The sequence below is a fragment of the Chrysochloris asiatica genome, unplaced genomic scaffold, assembly GCF_000296735.1.
Source record: "Chrysochloris asiatica unplaced genomic scaffold, ChrAsi1.0 scaffold00006, whole genome shotgun sequence".
NCBI lineage: Eukaryota > Metazoa > Chordata > Mammalia > Afrosoricida > Chrysochloridae > Chrysochloris > Chrysochloris asiatica.
The window spans coordinates 31059829-31077446 of NW_006408524.1; the positions used below are offsets into that span (position 1 = coordinate 31059829).

Here is a 17618-nt window from a genome sequence, read left to right on the forward strand (position 1 = left end):
AAAAATCTCCAAGATTATTCTCCTGCCCCCAGCAGGGATTCATAATTTGAGGGTTGAGATGTAATGGTTTAGAGCCTCAACCAAGTGGGCATGAAAGAAAAAAAGCCCAGCTGTTGTTGATGGTTGAACTGCTTTACATAGAGCCTCATTTTATTTTAAATAGATGATGGCATCAACTTTAGACATATTGCCGTACGTTTCTTCTTTCTTTAAGCTTAAATTATACATATAAGTTTTTGTGTGTAGTTGTGCACAAGCTTGTAAGGATTCATTTTCTCTACCACACAAGTCTATGTGTAAAGTCTGTTTTGTTCCCAGAGTTCGTTCTTTCTTATGACCTCCATGGATATAGATTGGGGAAGGAATTGGGAGAGGTATACTAATCAGGTTGCTGAATAAAGAGCCACCCCCTCCAAGTTATAGTTAGCAGGAATTGGGCTTTGTGGGAATGGAAATGGGGAGAGCATATGTTTTGCTATTTTAGATTCCTGATGGTCTGGCCAGAACCTCCTTTCTTTTATAATTTAAGTCCTGATTAACATTCTGAGTTTAAAGATGCAGTGATAATATGATTGCTTAGAAATGGATCATTTCCATTTGTCTAGTAGCAAATTGGGAGTCCTGGTGGTTGGCACTGTAGGATATGCAATGAACTGCTAATCACAAAGTCAGCGCTTTAAACCCACCAGTCACTCCTTGAAAACACTATACAGGGTCACTATAAGTCCCAACTACCGCCACAGCACTTAACAACAACAAAGTAGCAAATTGAGGTAACATGTTCCTTTTGTTCCATGGGAGAGTTCTCTTTCAAAACGTTGCAGTGTTTCCTGTTCATTTTGTATTTCAGGAAAAATTATAATGGTTTTTCAGATTTCAGGTATTTATACAGAAAAGTCCCTAAATACCACCCTTTTTTTATATTTGGGATTAGGGGTCTGTTTGTAGTACCATGAATTAATGGCTAAACAATGTAAACCAATAGAGAAGGGAGCAGAGAAGCCAAATGTTCAACTCCAGAGATGTATAAAGTACATGTTAGTTACAGCAATCACTTGGCCCTTGTAGCTCGTCACTTCCACGTCATAATGTTTCTATCTAGTATGGCAATTGTAGCTAGATCTATAGGTACTGGTTACTGTTTCTGGATTCAGAACATGACTGAAAATACAATGGGAGTGAAATCTTCTATCATTATTCACAGTATTCCCTTCCAACCATGTCTGTTTTCTTCTTGCTGCTCTCCCCTGAGTCCTATGGATGTGGTATTTTATTTTAACCCCTTGTTGCTGATATAATCGGCAAGTTATGGACTTGGAGTTAAATGCAGAGGCAGCTCACTTCATGTTTGCCTTGGTGATATTAATGGCAGTGGCCATCCTTATCCCTAAATGTGGTCTCCCTGGTGGGGGCAGATGGACTGTTGAAAGTGGTGTGAAACAACATAATGAAATTGGGGTGGGAGGAGACAGGTATCCTTTGTAACTAAAACCATAGCTTGTCCTATGTAGTTTCATGGCAATACTGTGTTTTAGCCTATTGACTCAGGGCCCTACCATCTAAAAGAGAATGAGCAATCCCAAGAGGAGGCAGAGCTGGGGATTTAGGACCTTGCAGCTTTAAGGGTGTTTTCTGACACCACCTAGGAGCCTGTGAGAAATGAGGAATCTTGGGACCCCTCCAATTTAGTGCTTCACAAACTACAAGTAGATACCTTAGGAGACTTCTAAGCACAATTTTGAGAAGCCCCAATTTAAGAAACATCTTCCTCATCATCTGTATCCAAGAAGCTATATTCATCTAGCCATTTTTTGGAGTTCTGGTGTGGTGCTGTGGGTTATGTACTGGACCACAAGGATGGTTTGAACTACAAGATGGGTGGTTCAAGCTCATCACTTGCTCCTATGAGCCAGAACCGACTCAGTGGCACTTAAGAACAAAAACAACAAGCCACCTTCTATAGTCTGATTGTTGAGTTTTGTAAATTTCTATTGTGCTTGCCCATATTTCAAGTGAACTCAGACATCCTGAGCAGGTGGAAGAAATGTATTATTCTGAGACTATGGATTAGGATGACGTCATCCATGGGATAACCGCTCTCTACTTGCTTAAAGATGCTGGCTAATTGAAAGAGGTGTTGAGGACTTAATTAGTTAATTAGCACTTTGAGCCTTAAACATAAAAGGTGTCCTTTAGAATTGGAATTTAATATTGACTGCTTGGTCTAATTGCATGTTTTGTTGTGATCTGTTTTCTCATCTTGTTTCAAAAAACATCCATTTATTTGACTGTTAATCTTTCTAATGTCATAATGCTACCCTACAACTGAACATGTCTGGAATTGGCTTAATTACCTCAAAGTATCTTTCAAATAGTGATGCTTTACCGGAAAAAAAAAATTGGTGTTTTATCAAAAACTAAAATATGTATTTCATCAAATATCCTAGCAGAAATGCTCACTACCTTATTTTTCCTTCACTGTAGGAAATACAGTGCCTCATGGCATATTTTCAGCTTGTTGCTTACTAGGCAATTCCAGCATATTTGGGATTATGCCAATCACAAGCAATAGCAAAATTGACAGGATTTTTCTTTTTTATGAATACAAATAAATGTTGACATCTCTTCATCTTTGAATACCATATATACAAGTAAAATAAAAACAGCCATTTACATGCGACATCTTTCTTTTTCTCTCTTTTTTTAGTACTTTGATGACATTTTCTCATAAGGGTTAAGTGGGATTCAATGAAATTCTGCTAATGAAAGAAACATATTTCAGAAAGTTTCCTTTTTACATCTGAATCTAATACAGAAGGGAAAGTAAACATGAAGATATGCTTGTAATAACTAGAGATTTTTTTAAAGATACACTTGTATATTTTTAAAGGAACCTTGGTGGTATTGTAGGATCAACACTAGATTGCTACACAAGGTCAGCAGTTCAAACCCACCAGCCACTCCACGGGAGAAAGATGAGGCTGTTCCTGTTAAGTTTTACAGCCTTGTAAAAAGTGTGGTGCTGCGGGTTAATGCACTGGACTGCAAGGTTGATTGGAACCACAAAGTTGGCAGTTCAAGCTCATCAGCTGCTCCTTGGAAACCCTATACAGGGTCTCTATGAATCAGAACCGACTCCACAGGACTTTACAACAACAACACACTCTATACAGGTTCAGTAAGTCAGAATTGACTTTGTGAGTTCAGTGTATTTTGAAGCAGTTTACAGAATGAATTTCTGCTTGTGGTTACTGGGATCCATCACACACATCTGAGTTTGTGAGTTTATGATCTAGGTTGCTTAGCTAGATTGTTTGGATTATGCTAAAGAGATTGTATAATGGCTACTAAATTTATTCTTCATTTTTTCAAACAAGTATTTTTTAAAAACACTTAAATTGTGTACTGTGGAGTGTTCTAATTGTTGGGGGTTAAATAGTGAGTTATGCAAAATCTCCTGTTGCATCTCTAAGACTATTGTGGCTGCATCCCTATCTGTGTCTTTTTTTTTTCTTTCTTTCTTTCACATTGGCAGTAAGGGTGTACATTCCTGAACCTGTGTTCTTGGGAAATTATTTTCTTGAGAGAGGTATTGTTGATGGTAAGTGCTGTCAAGTTGGTTCTGACTCATAGCGACCCTATATAAAGTTTCTGAGGAGTGGCTGGTGAGTTTGAACCACTGACCTCATGGTTCAAACCAACCTTGTGGTCCAGCACATTATCTTGTGGGAAGAGGTAGATATTATTCATCTGGAATGATATATTACTAAATGTTAAGTGCTTTGAAAGGAATGTGTAAGAAAATTTGACTCTAAGCTTCCCTTTTATTGTTATTGTTAAGTGCTGTCGAGTCCATTCTGACTCATTAAAGACCCTTACAGGGTTTTCTAGGAGCAACTGGGGGGTTTGAACCACCAACTTTGAACTTAGCAGACCAATGGGTATCTTTCAGCACCACCTCGGGACTCATAAGTTTGCCTAAGGAAGTGATATTTGGACTAAAATTTTCAAGATTAATGAACAATATGTCATTTATTCTTGGATTGCTGGTTTATAAAGCAAACACATGAAAGGAATGGTACTGTCATTTCTAGGGGGGCAAATGAGTATCAGCGATATTTTACAGTGAATGTCTTTGCTTTGCCCAGGAAAAGCTGTATTGGATCGGAACTGGTAGACTGGCTTCTAGAACACTGCCCTTTTGTTGAGTGCAGATCTATGGCCGTGGGGGTCTGGCAGCTCCTACTGGATATGGGAATTATGACATCAGGTTAGTTCTGTATGGATTGTTTTGTTTTGTTTTTCCTGCTAAAACGTATATTTTATTGTATAAAGAGAGCTTTGTAAGAAAATACAAATTTGGTGATTTGAATTACAACTTATATTTTGAACAAGTAGTGCTGTTGTGTTGAGAATGCAAATGGCCCCAACATTTATCTTCCTTGTTCAATACATGTAGAAAGGGCTTCATGTGACCTTTTGGGTTTATTTATTGTTTTTCAAGGATAGACATTCCTCTTTGATTTTAGTTTTGCTTAGCTTTTTTCTCCCTAGGCTTCAAAAGTGGGACAAAAAACAAACCAAAGAGCCCTAACATGCAGACATAAAAGTCTAGACCGAATTGGCCTATCTCAGCGGTGGATTCTGCCTGCTGCGTTTAGCAGTAGTGCTCTGTGGATGCAGTGTTACATTCGATGGCTGTATATAATGATGAGAGCCTTTTGACTCAGTTGTCGTTGTTAGGTGGCATCAAGTGGATACCAACTCATAGCAACCTGTTCACAACAGAATGCAACACTGCCGATCCTGTGCCAACCTCACAGTCGTTGCTATGTTTGAGCCCATTGCTGCTGCCACTGTGCCAATCCATCTCTCTGGGGGTCTTCCTCTTTTTCTCAAACTCTCCACCTTACCAAACATGATATTCTTCTCCAGTAACTCCTGACAATGTATCTGAAGTATGAGAGATGAAGTCTGGCCATCTTGACTTCCAAGGAGCGCTCTGGCTGCACTTCTTCCAACACAGATCTTTTGGTAGTGCATGACACTTTCAATATTCTCCTCCAATATCATAACTCAAATGCTTCAAATCTTCTACGGTCTTCCTTATTCACTGTCCAACTTTCACATGCATATGAGGTGATTGAAAGTACCATGACTTGGGTCAGGCACTACTTTTGTCCTCAGACTGACTTCTTTGCTCTTTAACACTTTAAAGAGATCTTGCGCAGGTGATTTGCCCAGTGCAGTACATTGTTTCATTTCTTGACTGCTGCTTCCATGAGCATTGATGGTTGATCCCAGCAAAATGAAGTCTTGACAACTTCAATCTTTTTTCCATTTATATTGTTGTTGTTTATTGGCCCAGTGCTGAGGATTTTTGCTTTCTTTACATTGAGGTGCAACCCATATCAAAGGCTCTGGTCTTTGATCTTCATCAGTAAGTTTTTATTTATTTAAATGTTTTATTGTGAATTATGTGATAGCTTACATGGAAGAACATTAGCTTTACATTCATCATATCGTGTATCGTTTCATTGCGATGGTTACAGTCTCCCCTCCATGCATCATCAACCAACCAAAAGGTATACCCTGCAAGCCTTACCCGTGGTTGTCAGCACACAGCCCCTTTCCCTCTCCGGGTCTAGAGTCCCCAGCCATTCCCTCTCTCCACATCATCACCTCTGCCTCCATCTCTGGTGTCACTGCTTCTCTGGGTAGGGTCTCGCATTCCGCTCTTCTCCCTTGATGGTCCCAGGGACATCCGCTCCTGGATGCAAAGTCAACCACTCCCCTTGTTTTGCTACAAAATGTCTACCTTTACATTTCCAACCCTCACAGTCAGTCCTGATACCAATTATTCACTGTTGTACCACATGAGTGCCATCCCCATCTCCTTTCATCAGCCCCGCCCAGACATATTAGATACTACTCAGTGGAGATTTTACCTTCCTCCGCGCCCTCTGGATCTAGGCTCCCTCTTGCAAGCTTGTAAGCCAGTCACTTCTTGCCTTCGTAGCCCCCCATTTTTAGGTATCCAGTGTCCAAGTTGCCCATCCCTGTCTACTCTGTGTATGGAGGGCATGGGAATGATCCTCACTGTAAAGATTTGTTCCCTCTTGTGAGTTACTGCATCCATAGGTGTAGGTCAAGTTCATCAAATTGTATCAGATTACTCTTTTTCTTCTCTTCTTTCTTCTTCTAGTTGAGCTCTGATTATCCAGTCATTGAAGCCAGGTCAAGTGGGTATTATCTGTAAGTGGTGGGTGTTCTTGTGCATATGCCCTCACTTCTTATCTGCTGGACTCTTCACTCTCCACTCTAGTCCTCTGTGGCTATGTCATTGACTCTGGGCCCAGGAGTCCCCAGGTCTTGCCTCACTACTGGCCAACCAAGTCTCCACCTGAGTTCACAGGAGTCTATTGAACATAGTAGGGCTTAGCTTGCTGCTTCATTGCTGTTTTTCCATCACTTCCCCTTATCAGTGACCAACCAGTCAGAGCACATGTCTGCTTGTGTATTCCCATTGAGTCTTAGTCTTGGAAGGGGGTTTGCCCTGAGAGGACCTGACCGCTTGCCTTGATGTCTCCTGGGTAAGCAACTTGCTTGTTCTTGTAGTAGTGAGTTGGACTGCCATTGTTGTTTTGTATTTTTCCTGTCAGTCTTTGTTTCAAGAAGTATCTTCTGTTCTTGTAGCCACTCCAGGCTGGTCTGCTTGTCCTTTCAAGTGGAAATTTCCCACCTCAGAAGATTCTAGATTGGGTTCAGGATTCCCCCTATGGTCTTATGCAATACAGAGACTCCACAGGAAGCCTCCTTCACTGTGTACGTTGCTGCCCCATTTTAGGTTTCCAATCAGTTATAGGCAGAAGATGGACTTATAAGCTTTCTATGGTTATATTTCTGGCTATTCCTTTCTCTCCCCTTCAAGTGTCTATTTTATAATGGCATGCCAGGGAAACCAAGATTCAAAAGACAGCCAAGCATCTTAACATTGTTTACCCCCTTTGGCCCTTTCCAACCATGCCTCAATCCCTGTATCCCAGAGCCCTGTTGTTCCAAGGTTGTGCATACATCATTATTTACCTCTGTCCCACTTAGCCCATGCAAACCTGCCTAATCATTCTCCCATCCGCCTTGTTCTTCCATTCCCCTCTCCTTTCTTGTGTATTGCCCCCCTCCCCAGAACTGAAACTATCTTGTGTCTATTATCTGCCCTGTGTTCCACCTTCCCCTCCCTCCCCTCACCCCACCCCGCTCATCCCAGTAATCAGCAAAGAATACCCCCCACCTTTAGTATGAGTTCTTTTTCTTAGTCTTTTACAATAGTGGTTGTATGTAGTATTTCTCCTTTTGTGACTGACTAATTTCATGCAATATAATGTCCTCAAGGTTCATCCATGTTATGCGGTGAATTGCAACTTCCTTGTTATTCTTCAAGGTAGCATAATATTCCATCGTGTGTATGTACCACAGTTTGTATATCCATTCTTCAGTTGATGGGCACTTTGGCTGTCTCCATCTTTTTGCTATTGTAAATAGTGCTGCTATGAACATTGGTTTGCATATATCTACTCGTGTTATGGCTCATATTTCTTGTGGGTAAATACCAAGTAGAGGAATTACTGGATCATAAGATACTTCTCATTCCAACCTTCTGAGGAAGCACCATAATACTGATTTCCAGAGAGGTTGGACTATTTTGCAATCCCACCAGCATTCCAGTCTCTCCACATCCTTGCCAGCATTTATTGTCCTCTGCATTTTTGATCTTTGCTGTTATTGCTGGTGTGAGATGATATCTCATTGTTGTTTTGATTTGCATCTCTCTAAGGAGCTCTGGTAGCCTAGTGGTTATGAATTGGGCTGCTAACCTCAAGGTCGGCAGTTCGAAACTACCAGCTGTTCTGTGGGAGAAAGATGAGGCTTTTTGCTCCCACAAAGATTTACAGCCTTGGAAACCCTGTGCAGGGTCGCTATGAGTCGGAACTGACTCCATAGTACTTAACAATAACAACAACAATGGCTAGTGATCATGAACATTTCTTCATATGTTTGTTGAGTGCTCGGATCTCCTCCTTAGTGAAGTGTCTGTTTACTTTTGTATGTTTGAAGTCACAGTGCCATTATTTTATTCTGCTGTCAGAACACAATATCCTTGATTTCTTAAAGGATGCTACAATCTGGATGGGAATTGTTTTTGCAGGCAAATATTTGCATTCTCTGTTGGTTTATAAGTAAAAGCGGCAGGACATTTTTTGTTGTTTATATTTAATCATCTCTCATGCCTTTTATAAAAATACCTTGCTGATTCACACACTGATTGATGCCTGTAAGAATATTTTCTTACCTCTTCCTTACCCTATTCAAAATACTGTTCATAACTTCTAATCAGTGGCATCTGTAGTTGCTCTAAATGTGTGATTCATCTTGCTGTACTTAGAGTAATCATCAGAAACTGATTTTATGAGTGGAATGTGTATGTCATTTAGATTCAGACTTAGTAATAATGCAGTTAGAGATAAGACCTATGGAAATGAACTGTTTAAGCAGAACAGAAATAGATGTTATCTAAAAACTAAAATAGACAGTGACTATTTCTTTCGTTAGTTGAGCCCAGGGAATTGAAAGAGTAGCAGTCAAGTACTCTGAATAGTTAACTGTATTACTTAGTTACTGGTTGGTGACCGTGAAACTCTTATTTTTCTTTCTTTTTCTACAAAGAATAAATATAGAGGGCCAGAGAACTTAGGTTCAGGAAGGTATACCTTTGGCACCATGTAAAGAAATGGTACAAATGGGAATGTGATCACAGTCTGTTAAGTACTGTGGCGTTGGTTCCAACTTATCGTGATCCTGTATAGCGTATGTGAGGCTGTATCTTTACTGGAGCCGAAAGTCTCATCTTTCTCTTTGGAGCAGCTGTTGACTGGAACTTCCAACCTTGTGGTTCACAGTCCAGTGCTTATCCTACAAAGCCATCATGCTCCCACAGTCTTCATAAGGAACTTGTAATACCTAGCACCTAATGCTCTTCTATAGAAAACCTTATAACTACCTTTGAGGAAAGTGTCCATGTGATACAGTGGTTAAGAGCTGGTGGTTAAGAGCTCAGTTGCTACCTGAAAGTTTGGTGGTTCAGACCCACCCAGTGCTTTTGTGACTCTATGGAAAAAAGACCTGGCCATTTGTTCTCATAAAGATTCTAGCCTAGAAAGTTCTACTAACTAGGATGCTCTCCTCCTCCTCTGTCACATGAGGTCTTGGTGAGTCCATAGTGACTCGATGGTATCCAACAACATTCAACACCACCTTTGAGGAAGAAAAGTATTGTTAGCTCACATGCTAGGTTCAGGCTTCTGGTCACCAAACTATTTTGTGTTAATGTTCTTTGAGAAAGTGTACAGGTCTTGATCTCCATGAAATAGGATTTCACAGTCTCAACACTATTGACATTTTAGTATAGATGATTCTTTGTTGTGGAGCACTGTCCTGTACATTATAAGATGTTGAACACCATCCATTTCCTCTCCACGCTGAATGCTATAGCAAGCTTCCAACTCCAACTACCAAACATGTCTCCAGACATTGCCAGATTTCCTCCAGGGAACACAGTCACCCCCATTGAGAACCTCTGATTTCAAACTTGCTATCTTACTGTATTTTTGTATCACTAATAAGAGCCCTGGTGTGGCGTTGTGGGTTAATGCACTGGGCTGCAAAGTCGAGTTGAGCCACAAGGTCATCAGTTCAAACTCACCAGCTGCTCCTTGGAAACCCTATACAGGGTCACTATGAGTCAGAACTGACTTGACAGCACTTAACAACAACAACAATAAGCAGTTTGGACTCCTGGTGTGGTGCTGTAGATTCAGCACTGGACTGCAAACTACAAGGCCGGCAGTTCAAAACCACTAGTGTCTCCTTAGAACCCCTAAACATGGTTGCTATGGGTTAGGACTGACCCAACAGCACTTAGCAACAATAAACAGTTGAAATTCACCAGCATCTCCATGGGAGAAACATGAGGTTTTCTGCTCCCAAAAGAGTTACAGCTTCAGAAACCCTCTACAAGGTTGCGATGAGTTAGAACCTACTCATTGGCACACAGCAGCAACAGCAGCAAAGTACAATCCTGTGTGTAAACAGTTGAGACTCTCGGGTGGTAAACAGCAAGGTTGGAAGTTTGAAGCCACTCAGAGATAACATGGAGGAAAGGCCTGGTGATCTTCTTTTCAAAAGCTCAACCATTGAAAATCGAACGGAGCACAGTTCTATGCTTAGGGACTCTGAGTTGGAACTGACTCGACAAAAACTCATTTGGTTATTAAAGTAATTAAATTACACCAAAGTTCTCTTTGGGCCACTAAAAAGCTTTCTCACCATTCTCTTAATTTCACCTGTGCCTGTCTCTGAAGCATAAAAATTAAGAAATACATGTGAGTATTGTGGCCAAAGCTTCAAGTAATAAAAATAGACAAGTTAGTAAGTCCTTTTTCGATTTAATGAGGTTGTGAAAATGAGTGGGCTTAGAATGCATAATTATAGCCTGATTCCTGGCTTCTCTCTAGTAGTTATTACGCCTTTCAGTTTATTACTTAGTTTATGACTCTCTGAATAGCATACTTTTTAAGACTAATCTACACCTTTTTTTGTTTGTTTGTTTCTAACAGTGGACCAGCATCTGTACTTTCAAGATACCTATGTTTTCTACCAGTTCTCATCTGATGAATGTAGTTACCTGTACTGTGAATATGAAAGAGAAGAAGAATGGCAAAATGGTGTCAAGCTTTTATTGCAACTTGTGCCTCTCATCCCTTCTAGAGCTGGCATTTGTGAACTGTAAGTATATCTTACTCTGCCTGTTAAAGTATTTTCTCTTAGAGAACATTTACTATGTGTCAGAGGGACTATGCTCTGTCCTTTATGGTCACTGCCATTCAAGAGTTAAACTAGTCCTGTTTTTCATATACAAGTTCAAGGAGGTAAAATCAATTGCTGGAAATGACATGTTCCTAGTAAATGTCTCAACTGAGGTTCCAATTCCAGAAGCCTCCCCAGCTGCATCGCGCAGCCCTTAATCTATCATTGTGCGATGAGCAGATGATCTAAAATAGGAATAAACATAGAATTTGGCTCAAGTTGGAATAAAATAATAACTCACATCTTATCCAGTATTCAAGTCGTGACTTTCCTAAGAGCTCAACAGACATTTTTGAAAATCTAGAAGCAACATTTGGCATGTTAAAACATATGATTCATTATCACATGAAGATACTGAATCACCATATAATTAAAATTAATTAATTAGAGAGACTTTGGGAACAGGATTTGAGTCATGATATGGTGATTCTGATATGGCTTTGTTTGTCTCTGACAATAATGACAAGTTTATTTTAGTATTTTGAGCTGCAGATTAAAATTTCAATTAGTGACTTTTACATATTGGGAGAGATGGACCTATCTGTACTGTATTATCAGCTCTAGGAGTTCTGGTGTGGCGCTGTGGGCTAATGTACCAGACTGCAAAGCTGTTTGAACTGCAAGGTCAGCAGTTCAAGCTAACCAATTGCTCCTCAGAAACCCTACACAGGGTCCCTGCGGGTCAGAACCGAGTTAACGCCACTTAACAACAACAACAACTCTATATAGAAGTCCTGGTAGGATCCGCTGCAGCACAAGCATTGGATTGCTAATCGCAAGGTTGGTGGTTCAAACCCACCAGGTGTTCCTTGGAAAACCCTATATAGGATCACCATGAGTCAGGACTGACTCCACAGCCCTTAACAACAAACAACAACATTCAAATGCTACCCATCCCTCAAGGGGAAACCAAAGTCCTTCCCTGACCTTCTGTGAGGTCTCCAGTCCACATTGATCTTGCTTTTGCCAATTTATTGCTCTTAATTGTTTATATAAAAAATTTCCACTCCTTTTATGTCCTTCTTAGAATTGTGTTGTTTCAACTGTATCCATTCTCCTAAAATGCCCTCTGAAGTCTTCTTAATTTGCTGACTAACATCGTTCATTCATGTGCTAACGTCTCAGCCGTACAGTCCTTTAAGCAACTTTTGGATATTTGAAGACTGTGGGTCTGCCTGTGTGTGTCTCTCTTATTTGATATCTAATCTCCAAGTCTCTAAATGGATGCAAAGAAGCCTCTTAATTGCTCCATGTAAACAGAGTTTTGTTCTGTACAAATGCAAAAAGAAAAGGATTTTTAAATTTCAAACAGAATGTGTACAGCAAGGAGGGGTGAGAATGAAGCTGCTGCAGGTGTCTAGGCTAGTTTGAAAATATATTTTTATTCTATACAAGATAACCTTTATACCCAATATAGTTAACAATTTGAAAGAAATAGTAGCCTATGGTCAAGGGAAAAAGTAATTTTTGGAGGGAAAAAAAGTAACAGCACATTCTTCCATTCAGGTTGAACTCAGTTGCTCAGAATGTACCTTTTTATAACTTTTCTTTTTTATGGAAAGGGAGGAACTCAGCTGAGGAATGAAGAACTAGCTAGCAATGTAGGTAGGTAAGGCAATTTAATAATTCCTTGAAGTTAAACACACTCTTTCTTTCTAATGCAAACTCGTTAGTAGTTCTTCAACTCCCAGCTTTCCAGTAGAATTGGTAATGCTCTGAGATCTAAGGAACTTGAATACATAGAACTATATTCCACCAATTACAGAGCAGTTAACATTTGTGCTGTTATTAAAAGGGTTGTGTGTCCTCATTGGGTGCCACGTAGGCAATTTCAACTTGAAGAGAAAGACTCCATGCAACAGAATAGAGCTGCCACAGGTTTTCTTGGTTTGTATCCTTGTGGAAGCAGATCACCAGATCTTTCTCCTGTAGGGTGGGTCCAAACTGCTTACCTTTCAGTTAGCAGCCAAACTTTAACCAGTGAGCCACCAGAGCACCTTAAAAAGGTTGTAGTGAGTTAATAAAATCTGACTCATGTTACACTCAGCTGATAGGAGTCCTGGTGTGGTGATCTAGGATAAGCACTGGACTGCTAACCACAAGGTCAGAAATTCAAAACCACCAGCCACTCCTCAGAAACCCTATACAGGGTCATTATGAGTTGGAACTGACTTGATGGCATTTAACAACACTCAGATACAGAGAGAAAAATGTAGTTTCTTTGCTTTTCTAAAAGTGTTGTGTTGTCTACATGAGCCTGCATCCTGCTGTGTGAGGAAATCCCACAATACTATTCTAAGGCAGTCCACTGATTTCAATGCAATACATCTAAAAGTCCCTTTAGCTAGTGGTTTGTATATTCTGGTAAAAGAGTTCAGTGTTTCTGCACATTGTTTCCTTTTCCTTAGCAAGTCAACCTCTGGTGGATGGAGGAGTGGTCCCCTTGACCTTGCCATGGAAGGTATGAGAGCTCTCCTGTTAGATGAGTCCATCCCTCATGATCTTGCTTAGTGGATGGGCAGTTACCCTTGAGATGCAGTTGGTCCTGTTACTCTGTTAACACCTGCTGCGGAGCCTGTCTTTCTATCTCTCTCAGCTAGGTCACAGCCTGGCTGGTCTGCCCCTCCTGGGTGTTACTGGCATTGCTGGCTCTTCTGAAGTCTGGCTGCAGCAAACCTTCAGCCACTTGACCTTAATGAAATAGCCTACCGCCCACGCTTCCTGTCCGGACTTTTCCTGACTGCAGTCCATAGCCAAGCTTTTGGGGGTATGCTTGTGTTTGATTGTCCATACCACACAGGAACAAAGTAACTCAGACTCTTCCTCTAACCACACTGCATCCTCTGATTTATTTTGCTGGTGCCATCCTTAGGTTGTGGTAGGGGTTGTATGTAATGAGTCTTGAGGCTTAAATGAGAAGCCGTCCATTTCTTAACTACCTTTCTTAGTGAGAACCCTGTCTTCCTGTCTTCCAGTATCTCCTTCCCTCCCCTTCTTTACACAAATTTTTAGGGCCAGAAGGAAGGAACTTTTCTCCAATCTCTTTTGCAATACCCACATAGAAGGGACTGGCCTCAAGTGGTCTCTTTTCTCTGCATCATACTACATTCTTCTTCTTCCTGACACCAGCTGTGTGACTGAGTATTAAAGGACAGGATATTGGAGAGAGAGTATACCTTAATGCTTAAAATGGAACCAAAGCTGAAGGATATTAAAAAAAAAATCAGACCTACTCATTGTTGTTATTGTTACTGAACAGTGTGCTTAATTGAACGGTATGCTTGCTAATGTTCAGGATCCTCAGTGACCAGCTTTAAGGAAAGCTCAATCCAGTGGGATACAATGAATTTCATAGTGTATATGATACTGTGCCCCAAGTGCAGAAGTGAAAGGCACTTGAGGTAGATGGGACAATGAAGGCAGAAGATGGGTGGCAAAATAGAGGCAGTTCATGACAACTTGGAGGCCTGGTGTGGCGTTGTGGGATAATGCACTGGACCCTAGGCCGTTGGTTCAATTCACTAGCCGCTCCTCGGAAATCTCATACACTTAACAATAACAGCAGCATGACAGCTTGTGGCTGGTACCATGGTTTGCAGCAATGAGATTTCACACTCTGGGGGTGGGGTAGTGAAGGCAGGGCTCAGAGTGATTTCACAGATCCTATAGCATAGTGGTTATGAATGGGGATGCGAACCTTAGGGTCAGCAGTTCGAAACTACCAGCTGTTCCACAGGTGAAAGATGAGGCTTTCTGCTCCCGTAAAGATTTACTGCCTCGGAAACCCTGTGTAGGGTCACTATGAGTCAGAACCAACTCCACGGTACTTAACAACAACAACAACAACAAATAAATCCATGGGGAATCAAAAATTAGCTTTACAGTAAGTGACGAGAATGTTTTACTCATGCTTTTTCTTCCCCCAGAAACACAGGGATACAGGAAATTGCTTTATTATAGTAGTTTAAATAAATGTTTATGCTAGTCTTAAAAATAATAACATCAACATTACAGTAATCTAAAGCCATTTAAATTGATGTATTTTCACTTTCACTCATGTGCAAATACAAAATGAGAACCATTATCACATCCCATAACATAGACTTTTCTGGAGGAGCTATGATATGTCTGAAGGAGGTTTAGTGGCCTAGTGGTTTAGTGTTCGACTGCTAATTGAAATGCCAAATTCACCAGCTCCTTTGCAGGAGAAAGATGTGGCAATCTGCTTCCTTAAAGATGATTGTTGTTAAGTTCCATCAAGGCGGTTCCGACTCATAGCAACCCTGTATAAAGTTTCTGAGCAGCGATTGGTGAGTTTGAACTGCTGACCTTGTGAGTCTCAGTCCTTTGCTTATCCTACAGCATCACACCAGATTACAGCCTACGAAAGTTGTATTATAAGTCACTGTGAGTCATACACAGTTCTGTGCCTAGAAAAAGTCCCTGAAGAAATTATGATAATATATTTACTTTTTTATATGCTAAATGTGAAAGAGCAGAGGAGACAAGGAGACATCTTCCTTATGAGAGAACTAGTGTAGGATGGAGGAAGAATGTATTTATTGCAGTATGATGTTGATGACTAAGTGATAGGAAGACTTGTCTTTGTTATTTGACCTTATGATTTCATTAGCATTCACCATACACCCAAAGAAAACTAAGGTCAAATAAGAAGAAATCCTTGTTTTCAGTCTTGGTATCCTGAAATAATGCTGTTTTCCACACCATGGAAAAGGAAGACTAGTCTCCCAAGTGAAGGTTAAGGGAATAATTTTGAAACCTTAGCTAATTCCTTCTCCTTTTTCTCCATTCCCTTCTGCACCTCAGTTTCCCAACCCCTGTAATTAGGACTCTTGAATTATGTCTCCGGTTTATCCAGGTACAAGTAAAATCCAGTACTGTGAATCATCAGATAACAGGCTAAATATTTTATAGCCCCCTCTCCCTAATCCCCCCAGACTGCCTCTTTGAAGTGTTACTTTCTTTCTCAGCCTTCCAGCTTCTCTAGTTCTTATTGATCCTATTCTTGCTCAGGTTTTTTACTTCTAAATGTCTCTCTTTTTGACCAGTTCCTTGACTATTTTCTGTCTTTTCAGACATCACAGGTCAGGGCTTGTTCTGTAAGATTTCAAAGGTAGATGGAAGGGGTGGTTGAATAAAGAATCAGGATGATCAGTCTCATTTTATATTCATGACTTCTGACCTTAAATGGATCTTCAACGCCACTCAGTTAGTTGAACCAATTACTTAACTTAATTTACTCTCCTAACAATACAACAGTTAAGCTTTCAGCTGCTAACCAAAAGGTTGGTGGTTCTAACCCATTCAGTGGCTTTGTAGGATAAAGACCTGGTGATCTCCTATGAAACATGTTGTTGTTGTTGTTGCTAGGTGCTACTGCGTCAATTCCAACTCATAGCAACCTTATTCACACCAAAATGAATAGTGCCTGGTACTATGCCATCCTCACAATCGCTGTGAAGCTTGAACCCATTGCTGCTGCCACGGTGCCAATCTAGCTCATTGGGGAGCTTTCCTCCTTTTCACTGACCCTCTACTTTGCTTAGCATGATGTCATTCTCCTGGGGCTGGTCCCTCCTAGTAATACCTCTGAAGATGAAAGATGAAGTCTGACCATCCTGTCTTCTTAGAGCATTCTGTCTTTACTGCTTCCAACGCAGATTTGATTGTTCTTCTGACAGTTCATGGTACTTTCAATATTCTTCTCCAACACCACAATTCAAATGCATCAATTCTTTTATGGTCTTCCTTATTCACTGTCCAAATTTGACCCTATGGAACAGTTTTACTCATCATTTGAGGTCACTATAAGTTGAAATATACTTGATGGCACTGAACAACAACGAAATAGATGACTATCTCAGATAGTTTTCTCTTACCTTTTTATTGTGACTTGCTTTTTACTTCTTTGAAAGAGGGAAAATAATCACCTTCCTCATGTACTTTTCATCAAATTTATCAACCTACCTGCATCTGGACAGTAGACTCTAGCTTCCCTATTGCCAACAGTGGATGGCCAGTCCACATTCATATCTAAGGTCAGCCCCATGAAACGGTACATGGATGTGGCTCTCCCCAAGGATCCATTTCTGTCTTTCTTCCCTCTCATTCCCGGATCACCAGCTTTTTTTCTCTTTAGTACAGTCAGCATGTGCTAATATTTGCCCCTATACTCTTCCAACAACCGATCAATTCTTCTCTTTTTTTGCCAAAACTTCTCAAAAGACATAATGACTTTCTCTACATGCTCGCCTGATGCTCTCTCCTGAATTCACTCAGTTCTGGTTTTCAGTATCACTACTTTTATGAAAGTGTTCTTAAGATTAGTAAAGGCCAAGAGATGGGGCTTGATGGAGGCTAGGGTAGAAGTGCAGTGAGATTTGCCATCAGTAATACCACAGAATACCAGGCAAAGCAGATTCAGGGCAGAGCTCCAAAACTTGGAACCTCATAGGTAGGAATATTTTAAAAGTTTGAAGGCTTATAGCTAGTGGAACTTGTAGTGAAAGTAAGAAATCGCATACTTTTGAATCTGCTGGGCTCGGCGGCCCAGAGCCAACAACTTGGGCAAGACCAAGTGGCGGAGCAGACACACCATGGAAAAATGCAGTGGGAACCTCAGAGCAAAGGTGGATAGATAATATACTTAGTTGGTTTTGCTTTGTTCTGATTTT

General features: G+C 40.6%; 1 protein-coding gene across 1 annotated transcript in view; it reads left to right on the plus strand.

Annotated features, from left to right (window-relative positions):
* RAPGEF5 (Rap guanine nucleotide exchange factor (GEF) 5) overlaps positions 1-17618 on the plus strand; it is a 330713-nt gene that overhangs the window by 78573 nt on the left and 234522 nt on the right. Inside the window, exons 4-5 of the mRNA XM_006832222.1 lie at positions 4149-4270; positions 10674-10842. Of these exons, the coding sequence (XP_006832285.1) occupies positions 4219-4270; positions 10674-10842 (221 nt within the window). The 5' untranslated portion in view covers positions 4149-4218. The remainder of the gene's footprint in view (positions 1-4148; positions 4271-10673; positions 10843-17618) is intronic.